This window comes from Gobio gobio, assembly GCF_949357685.1.
Source record: "Gobio gobio genome assembly, chromosome: 18".
Classification (NCBI taxonomy): Eukaryota; Metazoa; Chordata; class Actinopteri; order Cypriniformes; family Gobionidae; genus Gobio; species Gobio gobio.
In genome coordinates, this window is record NC_137111.1 from 26684397 (window position 1) to 26709855 (window position 25459).

Here is a 25459-nt window from a genome sequence, read left to right on the forward strand (position 1 = left end):
AGGCTGAATTTATTGGATCAACAATACAGTAATATTGTGAAATATTATTACAATTTAAAATAAATGTTGCTATTCTAATATATTTTAAAATGTAATTTAGTCCTGTGATGGCAAAGCTACATTTTCAGCATCATTACTCCAGTCTTCAGTGTCACATGATCCTTCAGAAATCATTCTAATGCTGATTTGCTAACCTGACAAGCCAGACCCACATTAAGATGTTGGGTCTGGGAACACATCATTGGCAGGGCTCAATCCGAGGGGCGGGATAAACGGTTGTCTTTCAAATTCCCTCTGCACACAATAGGATAGCGCTACAACCAACCAGAGCGACGAAGAAGGTGAAGCGGAGCTAGTTGATAGATTAAACTTTTGCTGTATCTGGTCGGCAAAACTCCAAACACATCTTTCTTTTTTTAAGAATGACTTCAGTGCCGTTCTTTGTTCTTTTCTCAAAGAAGAGCTAAACTCCAAGTCTTCCAGAGTCGTGGCCAAAGCCGATTCGAAAGACCGCTGTTCGCCAGCTTCTTTGTTTACAAGTAGCACACGGAACTGCAGCTGTAATTATGTTAAGCCCGCCCACCGACTCTATACACGATGTAATTGGCCTGACCATAGTTTGGTTTATCTAGCTCGCAAGCCAACGGAGAGTTGCTAGACGACCCTGGCTGCAAATTAGATTTGCTGCCGCTAGGGTGCATCTAGATTTCTAGGCTACTGATTTGCTGCTTAAGAAACATTTCACAATTGAAAACACTTATGTTGCTTAATATTTTTGTGGAATTGACTTATGATGAACAAAAAGTTCAAAAGAACAGTATTTATTTATTTTTTGTGGCATTATAAAAGCGTTTACTGTCACCTTTGATCAGTTTAAAGGAACACGGCAACTTTTTGGGACTTTAGCTTATTCACCACATCCCCCAGAGTTAGATAAGTCCATACATACCATTCTCATCTCCGTGCGTGCCATAACTCTGTCTAACACACTCACTGCTAGCCTAGCTTAGCACAAAGACTGGAGGTAAATGGCTCCAGCTAGCCTACTGCTCAATAAGTGACAAAATAACGCCAACATTTTCCCATTTACATGTTGTGATGTGTATAGTTACATCGTGTACTAAGACCGACGGAAAATTAAAAGTTGCGATTTTCTAGACTGATATGGCTAGGAACTATTCTCTCATTCCTGTGTAATGATCAAGGAACTTTGAGCCGTACCATGAGTGAAGCGGCGCAATGATATTATGCAGCACCTGATAATAGTCCCCAGCGCTCTCTGTGCAAGCAAGAACATACACACCTTATGCCTTTTCGGGGGGTGCTTAACAAACTGAAAACTTTAAATCTGCCTAACCACTCCGATGGACCGCGAGCTCTCACTATCTCTCCGTAGACTACAACATCCGTCAAAATAAAAGTCCCTACTTATTAAGACAGATAATGCAGACCTTAAACCTATTTAAACACACACAAATGTCAAAAATTTACACAAAAAAAAAATTATAAGATAAATCACAATGAAGTCTGTTACACGTTGGCTATGTTGATGGAAGTTAGCCTGTTTTCAGGTGCTGCATAATATCATTGCGCCGCTTCACTCATGGGACGGCAGTAAAATTCCTTGATCATTACACAGGAATGAGAGTATAGTTCATAGTCATATCCATAGATATCCATAATAAAGGCTAGATGTCTCGTGCGCGCTGCTGGCCAATGGAGGTCGACGTCCGCACCTGGCGGCCATATTGTCACAGGCAGCTCGCTCACTCGTAACATTGTTTTCATGGTGCTTGCACTTTTTAAATAACCATAACTTGCTCAGTTTTCTACCGATTTTCAAACTGTTTGGTTTGTTATAAACGTCAGAGATGTAGTTATGACACTGCATACTTTTAAAAAAAATTATTCATAATTTGTTCAAGCATCCATAATTATAGCCACGTTAATAACGTTTGTAAGAAACCAAACCATTTGTAAATCCATTAAGATTTCAGTGAGATAAGAGTATTTGTGTTCATGCAGATCATCAGGTACCACAGAGCCCTGCCTGTGACAAGATGGCCGCCGGTGATGACGTTAGAGACTCCGCCGTAAGGCATCTAGCCTTTATTATGGATATCTATGGTCATATCGGTCTAGAAAATCACAACTTTTAATTTTCCGTCGGTCTTAGTACACAATGTAACTATACACATCACAAAATAGGAAAATGTTGGCGTTATTTTGACAATTATTGAGCAGTAGGCTAGCTGGAGCCATTTACCTCCAGTCTTTGTGCTAAGCTAGGCTAGCGGTGGGTGTGTCAGACAGAGTTATGGCACGCACGGAGATGAGAATGGTATGTATGGACTTATCTAACTCTGGGGGATATGGGGAATAAGATAAAGTCCCAAAAAGTCGGCGTGTTCCTTCAATGCATCCTTGCTGAATATAAGTATACATTTATTTCATACAAACAAAAAAAAAACATTTGAACAGTAGTGTATATATTCACACGTGATCATACAGCGGCTCAAAAATTATTTAAACACTTCAGATAGGCTATCCAATGCATTGAAATTTATGTAAAATACAGTGTTGAGCACAATATCCTAGATGGTGTGTATTGTGGGTATAGGGGTTGAACTCGAAAATAGTGTCATTAGTTATCTCACAATCAATGCTTAAATCAGTAAGAAGAATAACATATTGATTTTTTTAGAGGTAGTGTTATTGATCAGAAATAAAAGGTCTAGGTGTCTTCTTTTTTTAAATCTATTTTTGGTACATTAACTGTCACACTGTTTAGACACAACAGGGTCAGGTTTTATTTTGATTAATGTGGCTGGAAAAACTTTTTATTTCAGATAAATGACATCATAACAAAACATCTATCCTTATTTCTGTTCTCAGGATGGTCTGTCCTCCTCCAACTGTACCTGTGGTTTGGTTTCCTCCTCATCCTTGTAGAAGTAGAGCTGATCAGTCCGGAGCACAAACCAGCGCAGCTGCCAGTTCTTCATGATGCTGCGCTGTTTCTTAAGCCAGCCTGCTTTCAGCGCCCTCTCTTGGAGGCTGGGGGACGACGGCCTGCTGGAGCCGCGGGAGAGCTCCCCCATGACCATGCTCTTAGACCTAGCTGGAAACGTAAACACACATACATACATACATTCAAACATGTTAGGTTAGATTATATGTCACATTTACATTCCCATTCTGCTCAATCTATGCCAAGAGAATTTACCTCCACTAGTTTGGACAAGTATATGCACAGAATGCATAAAAATGCTTAGATGTGTTAGGCAATGCCAGTAATTTCCCACCACAGCTGAAAACAAGATGTATCATGCATGCTTTATGACTGGTTCCTCAGTAATGCAAATGCAAATTTTTTTTGGCCTATTCATGAATTTAAATTCCTCTTATGTTGACCAGAGACAACCACAAACCACAGCAAAGCGAATCAGATAGGGCAGCTGTTTTTGAGAGGCATGCCCAGTGACACAAGCAGCTCGTGGGCCGGAAGGGAAAAAAATCAATCCTTTCTTTCCTGTGTGCTGAGAGCAGCAGGATAGCAGTAAACACGAGAGTGTACTCCCAAGCTTCCTTTGTACAGCCGTGTTCATGACGGATCTCCCTCTTTCTGTCTTATCCCACTGCTCTTATTTGCTAAGTCATGATTGATTTTTTTTCTAGCCTTTATCACAGTGGCCCACAATGGCTGGGTCATTCCTATTATGCAGTACATTTTCATATGCTCAGAGTAGGTCTTCATTTATTGGATAACATGTTAAAATGATGTATTTAAAATAATTAAAATATGTTTTTAAAAGTTGGAAATCATTTTGTTCTTTTTTCATAGTTAAACAAATGTCATTACTTTGAATTTGAATGTAATTTTAATGCAAATTATAATATAAAAAAACTAAATATATTTAAAAAAAATCTATTTTTAATTTATTCTGTCCTTTCTTCGACTGATAATTTTTTTTTTGTTTTTTTTTACTGTATTGGAAATATATTATATAATAAGTAATCAAATCCTTTGTAACCTCCCTTTAACTAACACAAGCCAATTCCTCAATGACATCACCCAGGAAGTGATGTCATTTTTGGTGGACAAACATCAACACAAACATTAGTATTTTTGTGATTTTTTTTTTATATTCTGTGATTTATAAAACACATAAAAAAATATTTAAAATATATTTTAAAAAAAAATATGGAAATAAATAAAAATTATACAACATAAAAGTATATATAAAATGATAAGCATCACGTAAGTTAACAATGCTTTTTCCTTCCTGTTAAATTTCATCCCCTTAATTTTCTTGCCGTTGTGTAAATAATAAAGTTATAATTATTCTTCTTTGAATTACAATGCAAGCATTCTTTCTTAGTTACAAAGTGTAAAGGTACTGCATAACAGAAATGGCCTGCCCGCTCTGCTCTACAGCCTCCCCATCTGAATGAAGGGCTGCAAACGCTGGCCTTCTGATTCAATCACTGTAAGTAATGGAAGCCTCATCAGTGTAAATGTACACCTCATAGCCTCATGGAGAGAGAAAGAGTGAGAGAGAGCATAAATGGAAGGAAGAGGGTGGGAGAAAAGCCCCTAAAATGATCCAGCCTTTTGAACAACAGTCTCCAGGGACACACAGAATGATGTTTCTCCTTATTACCCCTTAAACCTAGCAGCAAACTCTCAATAACATGCAGGTTGCCGGATGGGCAGAGGGGTCAGCATCAGAGCTTTGTCTCGAGTTGACACGTTCACAGTCTAAAAATACTGGAAGTCTAACCAGGCCCATGCATGTTTAATTCAGACTCATTTTTTGGAATGACAAAATAGCCTTTCTTATGTGTGTCTGTTCCTTAAATATCCTTTCAGGGCTCTGGTAGTGAATATGAAGACTTTGAGAATTATTAAGAATTAATATCAACAATTAATCTATGCCTGAAATGCCCAGGCTGCTTAAAATAGCCTCGTAATAAAGAGTTTTGTACAAGACATGTTTTATGAGGACACCTTGAGTATGGCACGAGGAACAGAATAATAATGAATCTTGTGTCGCTGGGTTATTACTTCCACAGCAGACGTGAATCCAGCTCGATTATAATTTTCTTGAGGATTATAGTAGGACTTCTTAAAAAAAAACTAACACAAGTTAATGAATTCACTTACATATTACACACACGCATATTCATATGCATATACTGTATATATACACACACATTGTATCAAGCATACAGCATGTATAACACAGAAGTTCAGCACAAAATTAAAAGGCAATTGTAAATCCACTTATTGTTTTGACACTCAGAATGGAATGACACACCAGTCGGCAAATGAAACCCGGCAGTTTCTCTGAGCCTGCTGTGCTGGAATATGTGCTGTAGCAGCTTAAAACACGGCGAACCCAACACCCTCACTAAAGGTGACACAATCCATATGCAAGATGACAAATGCAGAGCCCAGCAGACAGACAGTGCGCTTCAAATGCTTCTGTTTGCTTTATGTTGCACAGCAGGGCAGAAATCAATCTACAATAGCCTCTTACCACAACTGCTGAAGCAGACACGACTATTCTCCATTTAGGAGGAGAAATAATAAAAAGAAAAACCGGCAATTATTATCAATTCAGCTTTTAAAAAATTAAGTTGCACCTGTTTTGTGCATGGAATTGATCAATGGTAATACTGTATAATAAGGATCAATTTAGTATCATAAATAATCCAATTTATTTAACACTTTAAAAAACTAGGTTAAGATTGTTATTTCATGTTCATAATACTATTAGATTTATAGAACAGGACATATAGAAATTAACAGTAACCTAGATCAGAAAATACTGCAAAAGTACTGTTCATTGGTTAATGCATTGGGTATCATGAACTAAAAATGTTAGTGAATTGAACCTTATTGTAAAGTGTCACCTGATCAATAAACCTACAAGCTACATTTAGCTTGTAGTTTACATTTTGTATGACATTAAGCTTAAGAATACTGTACGCCCTAATAGTATAGCAGGCTACAGGCTATTGTCAGCAAGCTTTTTCTCATGCAGGTGAAACAGTTTGACATTCAGCTGTTATGATTTATTGCACCTATAAGTCCCTTGAGTGTTGAGACTACAATTCATCATAGACCAAGAATAGAACATGAGTTCATGTAGAGAAAATGACATGGAAATATAATGATCACACTCCTTCTTGACTTTTCTGCATCATCATTTTTGAAAAAGTGAGCCAAAATCACAAAATAAAACGTTATGAGGCATGAACAGCATGTGTCAAGATCTTAATCATGACTTCCTGGTTAAGGAGTGTGACACAAAGCCAGAGACCACTTACACTCATTAACCACTAATCAAGCTGAAAGATGTTTCCAAGCAACCGCCCAGTGTGTTGAATCACTGCCATGGAGCCTCAGAGATATGTGAGATCAGCGGACTATGAGCCGGTAGTGAGCGCAGCTAAAGCAGCCTGAAGAGGGTGTTACTACGGATGGAAATACATGCCAGTGATGCTGAGAATTAAAGGCAGATCATATCAGTCTTACCTCTCCTGGACTGTCTAATCTTGGGGCTTAGCATGGTGTTCATAGCGGAGCAACACTGTCCTCCATCCACATGTTGGGATCCACACTCTACTCTCTCCTCCTGAGCCTCGCCCTGTTGCACCTCTTCCGCCTGCTCTGGACAGCATCTGTCTTCCTCCCTCCCTCTCTTCCTCTCTCTCTCTCTCTCTCTCTCTCTCTCGCTCTCTCTCCCCCCTCTCATGTCCCACTGGCCCACTGCACTGAGCGGCACGCTTCCCGGCCCCTCCCACCCTTATCATGCAGAGGCAGCTGGAGGAGAGAGACCTCTTGCACACGCTCAGATCCACCCTTACCCATAATGCATTATTTATCCCACACCACCCAAATTAATTCCACTCCGGACCAGCCATTAATGGCCTGGATGATTACACTCAATAATTCAGTGAAGCAGAAACAGAAGGGCTTCGGCCATTTCCCCCCATTCTCCCTCCCTCCTAATTGGCTCTTTAATCTGGTGAATGTATGTGCATGTGCTTGTGAGTATTACTGTATGTACTTCTCTACTCTACAATCACCTTTTCATTGTTTAGCTTTTCCTAATTTCAAATGACTCCCAAACAACAACAAAAAGTTGTAAAAAGGATAGTTCTGCCAGAAATATTGTCATCATTTACTTACATTTACAAAACAAAACAAAATATAGCTGCAAGCAGTAATTATCGGGGCCAAGCACAAAAAGGGCCAATGAGACATGCAAGCATGGCTCAGAAAAACTGCAACAATGAGTAATTCAAGATATTTAATTATATTTAATTAATATTTCCATTTTCTAATGATTGCTCCAACAGTAGACCTTTTTTCACCAAGCTGCTTGGCAATTTCCCCATAGCCCTTTCCAGCCCTGTGGAGGTGTACAATTTTGTCTCTAGTGTCTTTGGACAGCTCTTTGGTCTTGGCCATGTTAGTAGTTGGATTCTTACTGATTGTATGGGGTGGACAGGTGTCTTTATGCAGCTAAAGACCTCAAACAGGTGCATCTAATTTAGGATAATAAATGGAGTGGAGGTGGACATTTTAAATGCAGACTAACAGGGCTTTGAGGGTCAGAATTCTAGCTGATAGACAGGTGTTCAAATACTTATTTGCAGCTGTATCATACAAATAAATAGTTTTAAAAAATCATACATTGTGATTTCTGGATTTTTTTTTTTAGATTATGTCTCTCACAGACATAACTCCTCCATGATTTCTAAGTGGGAGAACTTGCAAAATAGCAGGGTGTTCAAATACTTATTTTCCTCACTGTATATATTTTTGACCCGAAACTTCACAGGCTCCTTCAGGGCATGATGCCAATGACACAAACCAAGTTCGTAATGATACGGTAATGCGTTCATACAATTCAGCATTTTACCACAAAAATATAAATGGCTGATGTCCAAAATGGTCGATGTGGGAAAAATGGGTATCCTTCAACTTGGCATGTAGTACCGAATTTAATTCTATGATTTATGGGCAAACCTTTCATAAGTTAATAGCAAAAATAAGCAATTTTTCATATTTTCGGACCAGTAAGTGGCGCTGTGGCGAAACACTGCTTGTAGCCTCATGCTTATAATGACATGTACCAGGGATGGTCTGAATACGCTAAAGCGTTGCGGAGATATAGGCTCACGTCCAATTTGTCGTGAAAATCGGACAAACCATTTGGAAGAGTTTGAAAAAGCTTGAAAAATGTTCTGGTGTAAAATTCAAAATGGTGGATTTTATGACAGAATATAGGGTGCAATCTAATCAGATTGAGCCAAGGAATCAGAGGAAAAAGACATTTGTTTCTAGTTCTTACAGTTAAAAAAGTTATTAACATAAATGTAAGTGAAACTTTGGACAGTTGGTGGCGCTATAGGGATTTAGTTACAGACTCCAAATTTGCTGTGGTGAATGTTTGGACAATCTGTGTGCCAAATTTCACGACTTTTTACCCAACGATTCTATGGGCTGCCATAGACTTATAGAGCGGTAGAAGAAGAAGCGGAAGAATAAAAATAAGAAACCTAACGGATACACCTTCGGTGCTTGGCCCTTAAATATGACTTTAGAAGAATTGGAATATATTGAAGAATTCATATGGGCTTTTTATGGCGCTTTTGTCATTTCTGGACGTGGTCATTGTGAACTGGCATTAGAGCTGCATAAATCATCTTTAAAATGTCAGCTGTGCGTTCATTAGAAACACAATAAATAATAATTAAAAATTTTAAATATTATAAAAAATAATAGCTTATGGGTTTGGGTGAATAAATAATAATTTATTTTTTAAGTAAACTAGTTCTTTAAATTGTTAATCATAACAGTATTATTAACATCTAGTAGTTGCATTGATAATTAATTAATAAAAACATGAAATTTTACACATATTATTTCACAACAATTGCAACAGTAAAAATGTTTTGTCTGCAAAACTATATGGTCACCGTTTGCCTGAGAATCACACAAGCTATTTAAAAAAAAATTCTAAAAAGCTCAAAGTAATAGATAAAGCCTATAGTACTGGGTCATATAAATGTTATGACCGTTACAAATAATTTAGTTCAACAAGTGTCATATTGTCTTATTTTGGTGCATAAATCTTTGTAATTACATCAAGAATTCAGCTGTGATTCACAATCAAAATTCAAAATCTTATTTTATTTTACACAAATGTTTACACTCTCAGGCTTTCTTCAATGACAAATGTTACATAATAATTTGCCATATATTGTTAGTCATAAGTTATAAGAGATGTTGAGATCAAACAAAAAATTACCATACAAATCACTTACAGTCAAACAAGAATATTAAAGTCAACGAATTACCTAAAAATCTCCATCGTCTCCTTGGTGAACCCTCAGAGTTGTACATTAGGGCTTACAATTTAGCATCTTCATATATGACATATGAAACTAACAGCTTCATATCTGTGTAAGTAAAAGGAGAACTACAGTTATAAGTTTATAGTTCATCAATGTGACATCTACCAAGAGACTCCCACTCGATCATTTAAGGAACTGAGAGGAGGAGAATGATTTTGCCAAGTCAAATGCAGATCTAATAAATACACAACTTAAAGAAAAATGCGTCCACATCATCAAAAAAATAGCAAGAGTGGTTCTCAGGAGAAGAATTACTCGGTAATCCGTCTCTCTAACACAAACACTATGAGGTCAGTATTTTCACATTTGCTATCCAATGAATTACTGTGCTCAGCTGCATTATAAAGGGGAAATTTCCAAAAGCTGAGAAGGGTAAAATCACAAGAAAGTTGGTAGCTGAGACATCTAAGGAAATGACGACTGCTAATGCAGAAGTGAAAACAGCAGCATGTGCCTCTTATTATGGCCTTACATGTAGGATGTTGTCTGCACATAATGGTTTTACACATTTTGTGCAATACTTATGGGTACTAATTGAACAAATACAACAAATGAAGAGGAGCAATAATCCAAATCAAGTCGAGGATTATTGTGGCTCTTCTACAAAGTAATGTATAACTGTATATGGAGTCGAGTTAGCTTAGGGCAATGTCAACTGTGTGCTTGCCCCGAAATCATGTAATATTAAGTGTAAAGACAATTCTTTTTGAAATGAAAATATAAAAAGGCAATTTCAGACTCAAAGTGTAATCATTAAAATACAAGCCTAGCGTGGGACCAAATAAATTGGCAATTAGACAGAATTATCATTTAATCCAGTAATAGACTAAAGATGAGCATGTGATTAGTGACTAAGATAGGGAATCACATGCCTTATACAGACACAGAGGGCATCTGAGAAAATACAATAAATGACCTGTCCTGAATCAAACCCTAGACTTGGATGTCCCATGAATAAGATGTTGAATATGCTCTCCTGCATTAGCAGGATTCTGCCACAGTAGTAACAAAATGCATTTATTCATTGCCATGTCACTTAGACCAATGATATAGGTCTGCAGATTCCCCCACTGAATGGTATTACTGCAGCAAAATCAATGTAAAATTAGCAGCAGACTACACAAGCCTCACAGATGATTCATGATGGACACCAGTCTTAAAAGCAGGGCTGGGAACGCAGCGCGAGCGCTTCTCCATCCTAATGCAGTCAAGAGCAGCCAGAAAAGAAGTCGTCATCGTGCTCTGATCAAGAATTACTTACATATAGATACATTTAGTGTTAAAGCAGTTTAAATCGATGTTACAAATCTGTTTTATAGAATAATAAAAACAAATACTTTATACTAATGAATAACTGGGCATCTTTTTTTTTTTTTGCTCATTTATTTGGCCTCATTCATCCATTATGTTTTACTTAAAAATTAATGATAAAAATGAGACATTAAAATGTATACATTTACACAAAGATGTTTATTTAAAATACTTCACATAAATACAAAAAAATAACAGTACAGATACTATTATGGGAGTGGAAAGCCAGCAGTGACCTCTGTTTAATTCAAACACTATTACAAAGATTTTTCATCTAGGTAATGCTTTTTTTTCTTCTTCTTACACTCTAAAAAATGCTGGGTTAAAAATAACCTAAGTTGGGTTGAAAATGGACAAATCCAGCGGTTGGGTTGTTTTAACCCAGCCATTGGGTTGTTTTAAGCAAACATTTAACCCAACCACTGGGTTAAAACAACCCATTCACTGGGTTAAAACAACCCAACCGCTGGGTTAAAACAACCCAACCGCTGGGTTTGTCCATTTTCAACCCAACTTGGGTTATTTTTAACCCAGCATTTTTTAGAGTGTACAAACTATGGGAATCAAATTTATTTTCTTTTGTTTTAAATCAGGGGTGTCAAACTAATTTGAGGGCAGGATGGGAAGAAAATATAACCATGTGCGAGCCAAAGTACCTTTTTTAAACCATAATGCGCTAACAATTAGCCTACGCTAATATTAACCATACAAACTAATTGGCAAGAATATTTTTTTTATTAGGGATGCGCCGATTATGATTTTTTTTGTGGGTAATTAATTTTTTCTTCTTTGTTTGAGCAAATTTGCTCTATAACAGGCCAAACTGTCCTTAAATAAAAAACAAATATTTGTAGCCATTTGAAATTAGATTTGAAACTACATTTTAATCATGATGCAAACAAAGATGCCACACACATGCAGCATGAGCAGTTATTTTTTGATAGGTGGCAGTAAGTGGCGCTTATGGAACAGGAGCAATATAGCATTTCTTTGTTCACTGCTGTACACAAAGTAGCGCTGCTTTTAAAATCATTACTGTTTACAGAGTAAAGAGGACAACTCTCAATATTTAAAATTGTTCCTTCCTATATTTCACGAACAGTGAGCTTTCTGTGCCTGGTACAGTTTTTGCTCTGCTGGCTCGTCTGTGTTCTCTTTGCATCTGTCTTCAGCGTTTCCTGTCTCTGACCTGTGTTAACGTCCTGTTTACAGATGTCGTAATATTCCCACACAAATTACATTTTGGGAAATGATTGCAAAGCAGTTTGTGCGCAAGTCCGGAATAGGCCAAAATAAAACTTAAAGCATTTTCCGATTTACAGCCGTTTGACCAGTGCATCTCTATTTTCTATTATTGTTCAAATCATCTCCTGGGTCAGTTCGGACACCATCTGTTTTCGGCTCCGCGGGCTGTATACTTGACATCCCTGTTTTAAAGGTCCCATGGCATGGCATTTTTCTATTATTTTATAATGTTTCCTGAGGTGTACTTATATTGTTAGTATGACTTTTACATCATAAAATGTCATAATTTAGAAATAAAAGGCATTTTTTCTATACTGCTGTTTGCCCTGTGGCTGAATGCCCTGCTTCAAGAGGCGTGTCTGCTGTGAGACTTCAGTAAAAACGCCCACTGTTGTGATTGGCTGACATCTTTGCATTTTAAATGAGCGGAGGGGCGTGGTTTAATGAGGTCTACGAGGTACGAGCAGGCACGAGCTGCTGCAAGAGAGACGGATGGACCGGAGTTCACTTCACATCGGTTCTCAGCATGTCTGAACTGTTGTAGTTACAGCATATACTTCAGGTTATTAGTCTATTTCTAGTCGGAGGGGCTGTCACTCATGTCAGAAAGTTAGTAACTTTAGTAAATTATGGATCAGCGCTGACTGGAGACGCGAACCGTTTAGAACGATTCAGTCCGATTTGGTGAACTGATTCGGTTCACTAAAAAGAACTGGTTCAAAAGAAAGATCGTTCGCGAACCGGACATCACTAACGTACCAGAGATGGAGCTCAGCGATTGCTAACAAAGTTATTTATTGTAACTACTGAGTTATGAGAGCGCTGTCAGTCAGCGTGAGTTTATTGTGTTTGTATCTGAGAGTTCTGAATAAACACGAGTCCCAGTCACACCGAGTCCGTCTTCATCATTATTCTACCAACTTTGTAACACATGCAAAGTACCATTACAGCTGTCGAGATGAACGAGTTAAAAGTAAGTGTTGATAATAGCATTATTTTTAAAATAAAATAAGCAGTAATCGAATGTAATCCAGTTTATTGTGGGGCTAGGCTGGCTAGCCCGGATATGCTCACACTTACCCCCCGTCTGCTTAATCTCACGCCGCGTTTGGTGCCTCCGCTGTGGGCCAGATGCAGTACTGGGGGTCGGGGATGTTGAAGGCCACCGGCCAGTGCAGCCCGAGCTTCGGCGTGTGTGAGGTTTATCTCTAAAGATGTTTTTCTCTGCCGATGTTGAGCAGAAACTCATGACTGTATGCACATTTTAGAACCGATAGACGCGACGAGGACGTACAAAAACACTGACTCACAAGATAGAAAACACCGTTCTGTCTGGAGAGAGAGAAGCGGCAGCGTGTGCACAAATAATAAATAATTAGCTACACATCAGAAATCACTGATCACAGATCAGAAGGAACTGAAAAAAGACTTCTGTTTTCATTTGTACATCCAAACACTGAGAAACTGCCAGCGTTCACTCGTTCACAAGTAATGATCTCTTGAGCGTTTGCATGGGCGTGCCAGATTCTCTGGGCGGAGGAAAGGGAGGTAACCGTTCCTGCTTGGACGTCAAAACAGGAGACTTCAGGATTGGCTAGTCTGGCCTGTCATTTTCTCAAAGGCAGAGAAAGACAGCCAGAACTCGGGTTTACACCGATCAACATTTCTATCCACTTGGGGACAATATTCAGGCTAGGGGAACTCATATTAATGTTGAAAAACCTCATAAAATGAAAATTTCATGCCATTGGACCTTTAAATTGTGTGTATTATTGTGTATAATATAAACATCATACACTATGCGACTGGACAAAATCTGCAGACCGGCTCGGACTTCCGCCAACTAGCTTCGACTCCTCCAGACAGTTGTGTAGTATATTCCAGCTAAACAACAAGATACAGATTAAACTGCGATGTTGCTTTATAGTTTCAAAAAGTCTCTATATGTTAAAAGACCGACTGTGCTCCTGTCTTCTTTTCCCTTCAAGCAGAAAAGAGAGGACTGTTCCCAACCGTTGTCTTTTAGAAGGCCCCTTGTGGTCGTACCGCCTAAAGTAGGTTGTGGTTCCCCTTGAAATGGCATCAAGCTGCTCGACTAGCAACCATCCCACCCAGATTAGAGAAAGGATGTTGAGCAGAGCCAGCAGGACGACCCAGGCCTCTCTTCCCACCACTGAGACCCAGTCAGACAGCTGCAAGCCTGAGAGTTTCAGGTAGAGGTAGTAAACGGCACTGAGGATGAAGATGAGATGAGCCATCACCATGGACATGATGAAGAGGATAAAGATGCAGTGGTTGTCCCGTCCCACACATTGATTGAGGAAGAGGCAGTGGTGGTCGTAGTCTTGGATGCACATGTCACACAAACGGCAGTGTTTGCAATTGTCCACTTGAATTAGCTGAAAGAGAATAGCTTGTGCAGTTTTGACATTTGTATTTTTTTCTAATATTGTTTATTAGTAATAATAATAATATTATATATTTATTTTAGCCAACCAAAAATAGTTTTATAAAGTAAATAAATGAACTCTCAAAATATATTAGTTAGCTAATCCTCAGATTAGAATCCAAAGCTAATTATTATAATTATTTAAAATATTACATTTTAATTTAATAATAATATTTCCAATTAAATAATAATAATAATTCATTAAATTCATTTTTTTAATTTCTTTTTTTTATTATATTTGTTTAACCATCCAAAAATGGTTGATGATCCAGCCCTCCACAGAAAGGAGGGTTACTCAAAATAATACAATTCTATTATTATTATTATTATTATTATTATTAAATACAAATAATAATGTTAAGTTAATAAGTAATTAATTCAATTAGATTTTTTTATTTGTACTTGAAGGATCTGTTTAACCATCCAAAAATGGTTAATGATCCAAGCCTCCACAGAAAGTAATAATAACAATTAATATTAATGTTAGTATTATTAATAATAATAATAATAATAATAATAATATAATTGTAATATTATTAGTAATAAAATGTCAAAAAAAAATGTTTTTGGTACTTGTAGGTTTTGTTTCACAAACCAAAAATGGTTGGTGATCCAAGCCTCCAAAGAAAACAATTTTAATGCATAAATAAATTAACAAAGTATGTTAGTCAGCAAACTGCTGGTTAAAGAAGTGCTCACCTCGCAGTAAATACAGAATCTGTCTGGCCTCTGGCTGGCTTCCATTAAGTCTCCAATGCTGGAAAACCGGGAATCAGTGTCAGCTTCTTTGAGTTGTCCTGGGTTCTGATTTAGTACTTTCCAAAAAAGTCCAGCAAGCACACAAAAATGGACAAGTGAAATGTGTAAGAGGGTATGAGCTGGCCAAAAACGTGAGCAGTTAAGGAAACATTGACATAAAACATGATTCAAAATCAAAATGATTCAACTTGTAAAAGTGGTTGATGGCATAAGCTATCTGCAAAGGATATTAGGTAAAATTTTATAGAGAAAACAAGCTGTGGAATGAACTAGGCCTGCAGTCAGTGTTCCCAGGTAAACAGGGTTTGGTAACCTGCAGTCCAAAACAAAGAGTAAAAAGGTTATAATGCCATCAACATTGCTTTTATTATCAGTGATAATGCAATTTCCAATCACAGCTCTCTAACCTTTGAAAGCTGCTCAGTCTGTGATACTGAGAAAGAATGACTTTTGCCATACAGGGGAAAAGCAACGCAGAGAAGATACCCCCATGTTCACCAAGAGCCGCAGCTATAATGAGAACCGCTGCCCCGCTAAGAGACGGTAACAACAGCACCCAGAAGTACATCACTGGGGAACAGATCATTTCATGAATAAACATTACAGCAATTGAATATCACTACAATACAATAAACCCAAAGGAAACAAAATGATACCATATGAGTCCTTAGGAATCAGATCTTTTGGTCGTTGACTGAAACCGGTCAAAATACTGGAGAGCTGCTGATGTCTGCACATAAAAAAAAGGAGTAGATATCTTATTCTGTTAACAATATAAAATGTAATTACTGTGTATAATTACAACAAATAGAAAATAATATACAGCATATATACACCGATCAGGCACAGCATTATGACCACTGACAGGTGAAGTGAATAACACTGATTATCTCTTCATCAAGGCACCTGTTAGTGTGTGGGATATATTAGGCAGCAAGTGAACATTTTGTCCTCAAAGTTGATGTGTTAGAAGCAGGAGAAATGGGCAAGCATAAGGATTTGAGCAAGTTTTACAAAGGGCCAAATTGTGAAGGCTAGACGACTGGGTCACAGCATCTCCAAAACTGCAGTTCTAATGAGGTGTTCCCGGTCTGCAGTGGTCAGTATCCTGGCTGGGTTGTGTAACAAAGGCTGGCCCGTGTGGTCCGATCAAACAGACGAGCTACTGTAGCTCAAATTGCTCAAGAAGTTAATGCTGGTTCTGCTAGAAAAGTGTCAGAATACACAGTGCTTCAGTTTGTTCATAAGGGGCTGCAGTGTGATGCTTTGGGCAATGTTCTGCTGGGAAACCTTGGGTACTGCCATCCATGTGGATGTTACTTTGACACGTACCACCTACCTAAGCATTGTTGCAAACCATGTACACCCTTTAATGGAAACGGTATTTCCTGGTAGCTGTGGCCTCTTTCGGCAAGATAATGCGCCTTGCCACAAAGCAAAAAAGCTTCAGGAATGGTTTGAGGAGCACAACAACAAGTTTGAGGTGTTGACTTGGCCTCTAAATTCCCCAGATCTCATTCCAATCAAGCATCTGTAGGGTGTGCTGAACAAAGAAAGTCCGATCCATGGAGGCCCTGCCTCGCAACTTAAAGGATGCTTTGACGGGTCAGGGCTGTTTTGGCAGCAAAAGGGGGGGCCGACTTAATATTAGGGAGGTGGTCATAATATTATGCCTGATTGGTGTATATGATTTCCTTTAAATGTGCCCCATTTGAAGCTATATGTTCATTGCAGCGCAGGTAAATTTAAATATTCTTCCTGTTTTCCTGCTTTTTATAAATTAAATGAATTTCCACAATTTTTGCTTCAACTCTTGGAAAGATAAATAAATAATCAGAATTAGAGCCTTTATATTTTTCATTGGTTCTCAACAGACCTAAAAGTATTCCCTTGATTACAGAGGTCTAGAGGTGTGAGGCCAGTGTGGTTTTTCATGTGTAAAATGTGGAGTCCGGCACTCTTCAACAGTAGCCAGCACACCTCAATCATGCCTTTCTCTGCAGCCACGTGAAGTGCTGTTGCCCCCTGGTGGTCAACTGCCTCTGCTGTGCACCTCTGTTTAAAGATATAATCAGATAACACCTTGAAGAAAACACATTGAAGCACTATACAAACCAGGGTTCCTCAAAGTTGGTCCTGGAGGGTCACTGTCCTGCAGCGTTTAGCTCCAACCCTGATCCAACCCACCTGAACAAGCTAATCAAGGTATTCACAGGATCACACGAAAATCACAGGTAGGTGAGTTTTATCAGGGTTAGAGCTAAACTCTGCAGGACAGTGGCCCTCCAGGACTGAGTTTGAGGAACCCTGATATAAACATATTTATAAACAATACATTTATTAAATGAAACAAACACATTTCAGAACATTTAAAGGGGGGGTCTAATGCAATTTCAAGCATTCTGACTCATGCTAAACATGGCCAAAACTTCAAAAAAACGAGTTGAACATATGACGGAGTATTTTTGTGCCAAATACACTCCTTCCGGAATCGAATACGTTTCGGAAACTTTTTTCAGATACTGTATGGCACTGTATGACGCCTTAAAGGACGGAACTGCTTGTATGGGCACTTCTCCCAGATAAGCGTGTGCGCACATCAACCAGAGCGTGAGCAAGAACGAGTTTCGTTTGGGTTACGGATTTTGTTTTTAGACCACGAAATCAACAATGTCACTAAAGAAGTGTGTTTTTGGTTGTGAGGGAAAGACAACCTTGTTCAGCTTCCCGGACAACCCAGCGTTAAGGAAACAGTGGATGCAATTCAGTTCTGCAAGTGTGTTTGTTTGTCCTCGGTCATGAGTCGAAACCGCAGGCGGTGAGTGAAATCAAATGTCTATGCTTTATTGGCAATCTGCGCGTAAGTGCATATAATGTAAACAACACGAACGTATAGTGAATCGAAAGTTATCCAGGGATAATAACTGTATTTCGTGTGTGTGTGTGCATGTGCTCGCGACTCTTTAGCTCCGCCCACTGCACGCCTGCACAAGCTCTACTGTTTTCGGAAAGAATCGGTACATCTTATCTGTCTTTTATAAATATGCTAAAACCAAAGACTCTTTGGAGGTATGAAGGATGCAATACTACTCTAAAGGTACTCAAGATTAACATGAGATTGGCAGAAACTGCGTGTGTTATGTAGCCTTTAACTTCCCCTCCCTCTTGCAACAATATCTCTCTGACGTTTAATGTCGCGAGGGCGGGACAACCTGTCACTCACATGAGGTCACAGCCATTCCTGAATCCTGAAACTCGCCGTAGGTTTGTGAGATGCTACTACTACTTTATGGGTCCCAACTATGACTGCCATGTTGAAGCATATGAAAAGTCAAAACCGTTGGGACAAGACAAAAGCTTAAGTACAAGACTGTGTACTAAACAGTTTTAGTGAGGGAAAGAACCCCATGAAGCATTGCAAACAGCATAATCGAATTTAAAACAATGGAGAAATATAAAACTACTCATTTACAAATGTTGATATGTCATTTTGCAGTGCTCAGTCTTGCACAAAAACAAATAAAAGTACCAAAATTGTGGCCGTCATAGGGTGGTACCCTTAAGGGTACATTTTTGTACCTCTAAGTAGAGGAAAACAATGGTATAATTGTACCCTAAGGACCAATTGTGTACCTTTAAAGGTACAGTTATACGTTTTGTTCCCCAAGGAACAAAACTGTACCTCCACCGTACCATTTTTTTCTTCGAGTGTGGGAGTGGGTGGGGCTAAAGACCTATTTTGGTGCATGTTGCTTTTTTTGACTCTCTGATTGGTTTAATCTTCTGTACATCATCATGGGTAATGTAGTTTTGACGAGGAATTACGCTGTTAAACAATTATTTTAAAACATAAGCTGAAATTATGCAGGCTGATGACTTCAGCAGAAGCAAATACCATTGATTAACAACCTCGTAGCTCACAGTAGGTCTGTCTTTAAAGGTTTATAAGTTATCGTTCAAAATCAATTTCCTAATGGAGAAAATGAATGGAGTTTACTGTTGAACTCTATAGAGAAGAAAACACTATCGCATCTTCTGTTTCATGATGACTTTAAAACATAGATAAGTTTAAGATGGTGCCGCAGCTAAGCCTATTATAGTAAGTCTCTTTAAATCACAGTCTGTTCTAGTTTACAATTAAGGAAAATCTTAAACTAAGGTAAATGAACAACTAACTCTAACAAAGTAGTAATATTGAAAAAATTAAGAAAAAAAGAACATTCCAATACAATGAAATTTCATTGTGATGGGAGAATTTATACGAGTTTTCAGCCATTCTGCATTTGCCCAGCCGTGTTTAGTGGCCATTTAGCCTAGTTGTACCCTGTAAGAGAATTACAAGCAGTGCTGTAAAGTAAAAGTCCTTACATTCGCTCTAAGGAGATACCGCACTACATCAGTATTGCCTGTGGAAGCTGCCAAATGCAGCGGAGTGACCTGATAGTTATCTGCATCTGAGAAACGGAACATTCCAGTCTCCCACAGGTACTGCGTGGCAATACTGAGAAAGAAAACGAGAAAGTGACAAGAACATTATATTGAAGTATGCAGCATACACCAAAACAAAACTATAATTATTTTGAACAATCCTGAGTGTTTTTGTGTTGGCGTTTGACTGCCGCTAATGTAACAGGCCCAGTTACTTACACGCTTCCACCACCGACTGCATGATGAAGAGACGATTTCCCCTGCTCATCTACTATGTGCAAGTCTGCACCGTGCTGCATCATTTTGTGCATGATATAAATATTGCCATTTCTGTAAGAATAACACAGTACAGTAAGCCCTCTTCATATGTTATGATCTTTCAGGAAGAGCAGAATGTATGATGGATGTTTTAATTAAAAATCACAAATAAGATGAATGAGGTTTTCCGTACCTGCAAGCGAAGTGAAAAGGAGTTTGTCCTGCATCACAAGGGATGTTTGGATCAGCACCACTGTTCAGCAGAAGCTCAGCCACTGGCCGGTTTCCATAGAGAGCTGCAAAGTGGAGGGCTCTGAAACCTCCCCAACCTGAGAAAGTGAGAAATTTTTTTTTTTTTTTTTTACTTTTAACATTTTTTGTGACAATCCCAAAACACGAGTTGACAATTAAAATATAAATATGCAGTGGAAAAGAGGTGTATGTATACATAAAATAATCTCTCATCGATTGTCTATGTATCTGTATTGCTTCATGGCTCAGATTCATAAAATAACCTGAAAGGTTTTTAATTCACAGGTGTGCCTTGTCAAGAGTTAATTTGTGACATTTCTATCCTTCTTAATGTGCTTTAGAGTAGACCATCAGTTGTCTTTTGCAGAGGAAGGGTGGGTACAAGAGTCAATAGCCCTATTAGTGCTGGCTCTCATAAGGACTATCCCAAGAAAGGAAGACCAAGAGCTTTTTATTAGTTTATTAGAAATACCAGCCGATTTACTGCACCTCAGCCTACAGAAATGCTTCTTGGCGTTCAAGGGGCAGACATATTTCAACATCCTTTGTTCAGAGGAGACTGAGTGAGTCAGGCCTTCATGGTCTGACAATGGCAAAGAAACCATTACTTTGGAAGAACAACAAGCAGAAGAGACTTGCATGGGCCAAGAAACACAAGGAATGGACATTACATTACAACAGTGGGAAACAGTCCTTTGGTCTGATGAGTCCAAATTTGAGATTTTAGGTTCTAACTGCCGTGTCTTTGTTAGACACAGAGAGGGTGAACGGACGGCTCCTGAATGTGTGGTTTCCACTGTGAAGCATGTAGAAGGAGGTGTGATGGTGTTGAGGGTGCTTTGTTGGTGACACTGTTGGTGGCTTGAGGCCACACTTAACAAGCATGGCTACCACAGCATTTTGCAGTGACATGCCATCCCATCTGGTTTGCACTGGTAAATCATTCCTTTTCCAACAGGACAATAACCCAAAACACACCTCTAGGTTATGTAAGAGCTATTTGTCCAAGAAGGAGAGTGCTGCATCAGACGACCTGGCCTCCACAATCACCCGATCTAAATCCAATTGAGAGGGTTTGGGATGAGTTGGACCAGAGAGTGAAGGAAAAATAACCAATAAGTACTTAACACCTCTGGGAACTCCAAGATTGTTTGAAAACCATTCCAGGTGACTACCTACCTCATGAGGCTGACTGAGAGAATACCAAGAGTGTGCAAAGCTAAATGTGGCTACTTTGAAGAAGCGAAAATATAAAACATTTTCTGGGTTTTTTAAAGGGGTCATAGAATGACATTTTTGTACAAGTTAATATGATTCTTTAGTGTCTAAATGAAAAGTTTGTAATATACTTTAATTAAAAATTCTCATTAGTATTGTAAGAAAACACTCATTTTACCTGGTCAAAACCAACTCAGTTTTCAGCAAGTCATTTCAGTGTATGTGACTTTAAATGATAATGAGCTTTGCTCACCCCGCCCCCTCTGCTCTGTGGGGCGTTCGGTTCGACCCGACACAACACCACAACACACGTGGAGTGTTGCCTTGACAACATTTGAGGGTATATTTTCGAGAAATAATGGCAACGGGAGTCTCTGAGGACACATCTAAGCAACCTTATCATTTTGAACCAGAGTCGGACCAGGAACAGATGACGAACCCATCGAAGTTCGAACAGTTTCTGACGTTCGACGTTTCTGAATGGTTGGTTAACGTCATGTCACTTTGATCTATCTTTGTACTGGCAGAGTAGCGTAGTGAGATACGAATGCTATGTGTTTACTGATGTGTTAGTTCATTGACAGATTGATGTTATGTTATAAGATTTTTTTTTTACATTACTTCTAATCAGTAACAGACACCGTTATAAACCATGTACAAAAGTAAGCTTAGTGTAGTGTTACCACGTTAACTTTATCACCCGAGTACAGTTTGTAATAACAAACATAACGCGTTGTTCATTATAAACGTGGGATTATGAATTATATTGAGAACGTCATACACAGAAAGCATGCCGAAATGTAACTTACCCTGTAAACTTTAGCCTCATTCATCGTGAAGCGTGCAAGCGATTTGCAAAGATTAATATAAAGGTTAATAAAACACAACACCACAATCGCTTAGACGCCATTCTGCTCCAGAGTATCAACAATGGCGGACTGAGGACAGTTCGCTCAGGGCGGGTCTGTGTTGAAACGCTGCTGTCAATCAACAATCGTAGGGGGGGCGTACACCGTGTAACGTCACACGATCAGACGGCTCGATTTGAGACAGGGGAAAGTATATAAGGATATTAAAAAAAAACACTGGATGTATTTTTATCATTATAGGATGGTTGTGTACAGGCACTGCCAACACACATTTCCGTATAATCAACTTGTAAAAGTGCATGTACCATTCTATGACCCCTTTAACACACGTTTTTTGTTGACTACATAATTCCATATTTGTTCTGTCATACTTTCAATGTATTCAGTATTAAAGCCACAATATGTAATTTTTTGCCACTAGAGGTCACTTATTCAAAACAAAGGCTTAGGTTGATGACGCCTTGATTTTGCGGCGCTTTTATTATGCCGCAGATAACCACTTCCAGGTTTTTTTTGTGTGTATGTGGCAATATTAGCCATGGTAAAACATGGTACTTGCGGTAAATAAAGAAAACAAGATTTAGACAATAAGACTGTTTTGAGCCATTTACCAATGATTAGTTTTCTGTCGATTAATGTATCCAAACAGTTGTTCACCTGTCTAATAAAAAATTGAAATTGAGGAAATTGAGGGTAGCGGGTATGATGTCATTAAAGGGGTGATGAACTGAGAAATCAACTTTCCCTTGAGCTTTTGATATATAAAAGGTCATGGTAATATAAGAATATCCTGTAAGTTTCAGAGCTGAAAACTTTTTATTGACACCAGCCCCAGAAAACTAGAGCTCTCAGAATGTGCGGATCTCTAACGTAATAGGACCTAGACGCCACCTCTACAGAAAAATATGCTTCTGTAGCCCCACCCACCTACTCGTGAGCTAAGGATCGTCCCTGCATAGGCTTCCTTCTGAACACACACTTATGCGAGTAGGCTAAAACATGTTTTTTTTTAATATGTGTTAGTTTTGCATAACATTACAGATCGTTTGAAATCTATTGATTACATACCCTAGAACGCTGTCACAGGGTGGAGAAGGTGTTATTTAATTGGTTCACTCGTGATCGGACTTGTAGCGTTATGGGCCAGGCGCGAGTGTGTGTGTCTCCGCGTCCGCGCGAGTGAGTGAGTGTGTGTGTGTGTGTGTCCGTGTCCGTGCGAGTGAATGAGTGTGTGTCCGCCCGCGCGAGTGAGTGAGTGAGTGTGTGTGCGTGTCCGCCCGCGCGAGTGAGTGAGTGAGTGTGTGTGCGTGTCCGCCCGCGCGAGTGAGTGTGTGTGCGTGTCCACGCGAGCGAGTGAGTGTGTGTGTGCGTGTCCACGCGAGCGAGTGAGTGTGTGTGTGTCCGCGCGAGTGAGTGTGTGTGTGTCCGCGTGAGTGTGTGTGTCCGCGTGAGTGTGTGTGTGAGTGAGTGTGTGAGTGTCCGCGAGAGTGTGTGTTTGGGATTTAGTGTTTGTTTTATATTTTGCGAGTCCTCTGTGCATTTCCCCCAGATGATTCCTGGGACAGACGGTAGCTGAAGCTCATTAAATATGCAAATATTATCCAATCCTAGCCGTGGGCGTTTACTTCCAAGTCTTCAGTTCGGCACGCCCATCAAATCCGAGTGTTTCTCAGAGAGCCTCAAAACCAAGGCAGAAAATAGCCTATTACTTATTCATTATGATGCTTTTGAATGTAAAAACCACACAAACGTCATAAGTTGACCTCAGACAACAGTATAATTTTTTTTTAAAAAGCCAGTTCATGACCCCTTTAATAGGCGACGCACGGACACGGTCTGGGTCCTTGTTAAAATTGCTTAGCCCATTTCTCTGGATTTAAAACATTCTTGGAAACATTTGGGATAATATAAATATAAAATCAACAAAATACATTGTTCTAGTGGTTTTTGGATATTTGAATCCAAAAATCTTACATATTGTGCCTTTAATATACAATGTTGAAAACAATAAAAAATTAGGAAAAAAACATTAAATATGTCCAGACTTTTGACTGGTAGTGCAAATAGTTGAACAAACTCTAACTTCTTTATTAACATCCTGTTTTCCCATTATTATGTAAAAGGTATAAAAATTGTTCGAGCTTGCAGAAATTAACTTAATTAACACAAGAATACAAATGTATTACATTTACCAGAGCTCAAAATGTATTGTAGCTACAGGATTGACTCATATAATTTGCACTGGCTCTGTTTCCGTACAAAAGATGTATCAATCATAATTTCAGTCAAAATACTAGTTACTATTAGTTGCAAATGCTATGAAATCTCCCGCAGTAATCTTTCAGAATATTTGTCAGTTTCCCTTGTTTTGATCACCGAGTTCACAATTTTATTGTAGTACTAGTAACAATAATATAGTATTTTAGGAGAAAAATATACTACAGCTACGGTTCCCATAGCCTACAAAAGGCACGTAGGACATCACACAAAGCGTAACAGGTATCGGACGGACGGAAACAGACTGGAAGAAGCATGCTATTGAAACGACAAATGCATTAAAAAACCGTACGTTTAGGTATTTTCCGTAATAGAAAGCAAATGATAGGTGGGTGAAAGAATAGGGCGAAACGCTTACATGAAGCTCGATGAAGGCGAAATGTTAACAGAGGATCAGCGCAATCTCTGCCATCATCTGTCACTGTGGGTCAATTTCAGCCCCCTTTAAAACAAAAGACTCACCTTTTTGTTTTAAGACGCCTCGATCCTGCTGCAATAAATGGGAAACTTGATCGATCTCACCCCGTTGAATCGATTCAAAGATACAACTTCCTGAAGCCTGCAACATTCTGCCACCATTTATTTCTCGGCCAACTGTAAGAAACTCATTATAAAAGGATATTTTAATTGTTCTATTAATTTGTTTCAGCGGAACAGTCTACGTCCATCACAATATTCGCCCCGTAAGATTAAAGAGACCGAATCTGCTCATGTGTAAATACCATGGTAAACACCGGCTGAACTAGTGATTTAAAAGAAAACCCGCCCTCTGGCAAGTATAGGTCTCTACAGGGAGAAATGTTTAATGTTTCCTCTAGTGGGCGCTCGGTGGCCCAAAACCTGGCCTGAACCGCAGTTAAATGTTAGATTTTTTTTGTTTTGCCTCACTGAAGAAGACAATGGAAGTATAATCGTTTGTAATAGATTTAAATGCAACGCTTGGAACATGGTATACTAA

The 25459-nt window shown here is 38.8% G+C and overlaps 2 protein-coding genes across 3 annotated transcripts in view; both read right to left on the reverse strand.

Moving 5' to 3' along the window:
• Positions 1 to 9504, reverse strand: part of arhgap22a (Rho GTPase activating protein 22a) — a 37095-nt gene extending 27591 nt beyond the window's left edge. The window contains exons 1-2 of one of the 2 annotated variants that reach the window (XM_079843390.1): positions 9379 to 9504; positions 2922 to 3121 (exon numbers count right to left, since the gene is read on the reverse strand). In XM_079843390.1, the coding sequence (XP_079699516.1) occupies positions 2922 to 3121; positions 9379 to 9424 (246 nt within the window). In that variant the 5' untranslated portion in view covers positions 9425 to 9504. Of the gene's footprint in view, positions 1 to 2921; positions 3122 to 6544; positions 6693 to 9378 lie in introns of those variants that run through there. The other variant, XM_079843391.1, reaches the window with a different exon arrangement.
• Positions 9505 to 10887: 1383 nt separating this feature from the next.
• LOC307142477 (uncharacterized protein) lies at positions 10888 to 25272 on the reverse strand. Its single transcript, XM_079843393.1, has 10 exons — positions 24964 to 25272; positions 20079 to 20214; positions 19847 to 19957; positions 19568 to 19700; positions 17076 to 17254; positions 15856 to 15929; positions 15607 to 15769; positions 15430 to 15512; positions 15140 to 15330; positions 10888 to 14390 (listed from the first exon to the last, which is right to left on the reverse strand). The coding sequence occupies exons 1-10, from the start codon at positions 25067 to 25069 to the stop codon at positions 13932 to 13934; spliced, it is 1635 nt and encodes a 544-aa protein (XP_079699519.1). The 5' UTR covers positions 25070 to 25272; the 3' UTR covers positions 10888 to 13931.
• Between the last annotated feature and the right edge of the window lie 187 nt (positions 25273 to 25459).

Excerpts from the sequence above, each read along its gene's own strand:
- LOC307142477 (XM_079843393.1), bottom strand. The coding sequence starts at position 25,069 with ATGTTGCAGGCTTCAGGAAGTTGTATCTTTGAATCGATTCAACGGGGT. Across the intron at positions 15,331-15,429 it reads TCTCTATAAAATTTTACCTA|GTTTTTGGCCAGCTCATACC; the intron begins ATATCCTTTGCA and ends TTAACTGCTCAC. Across the intron at positions 14,391-15,139 it reads GATTCTGTATTTACTGCGAG|CTAATTCAAGTGGACAATTG; the intron begins GTGAGCACTTCT and ends ATTCTCTTTCAG.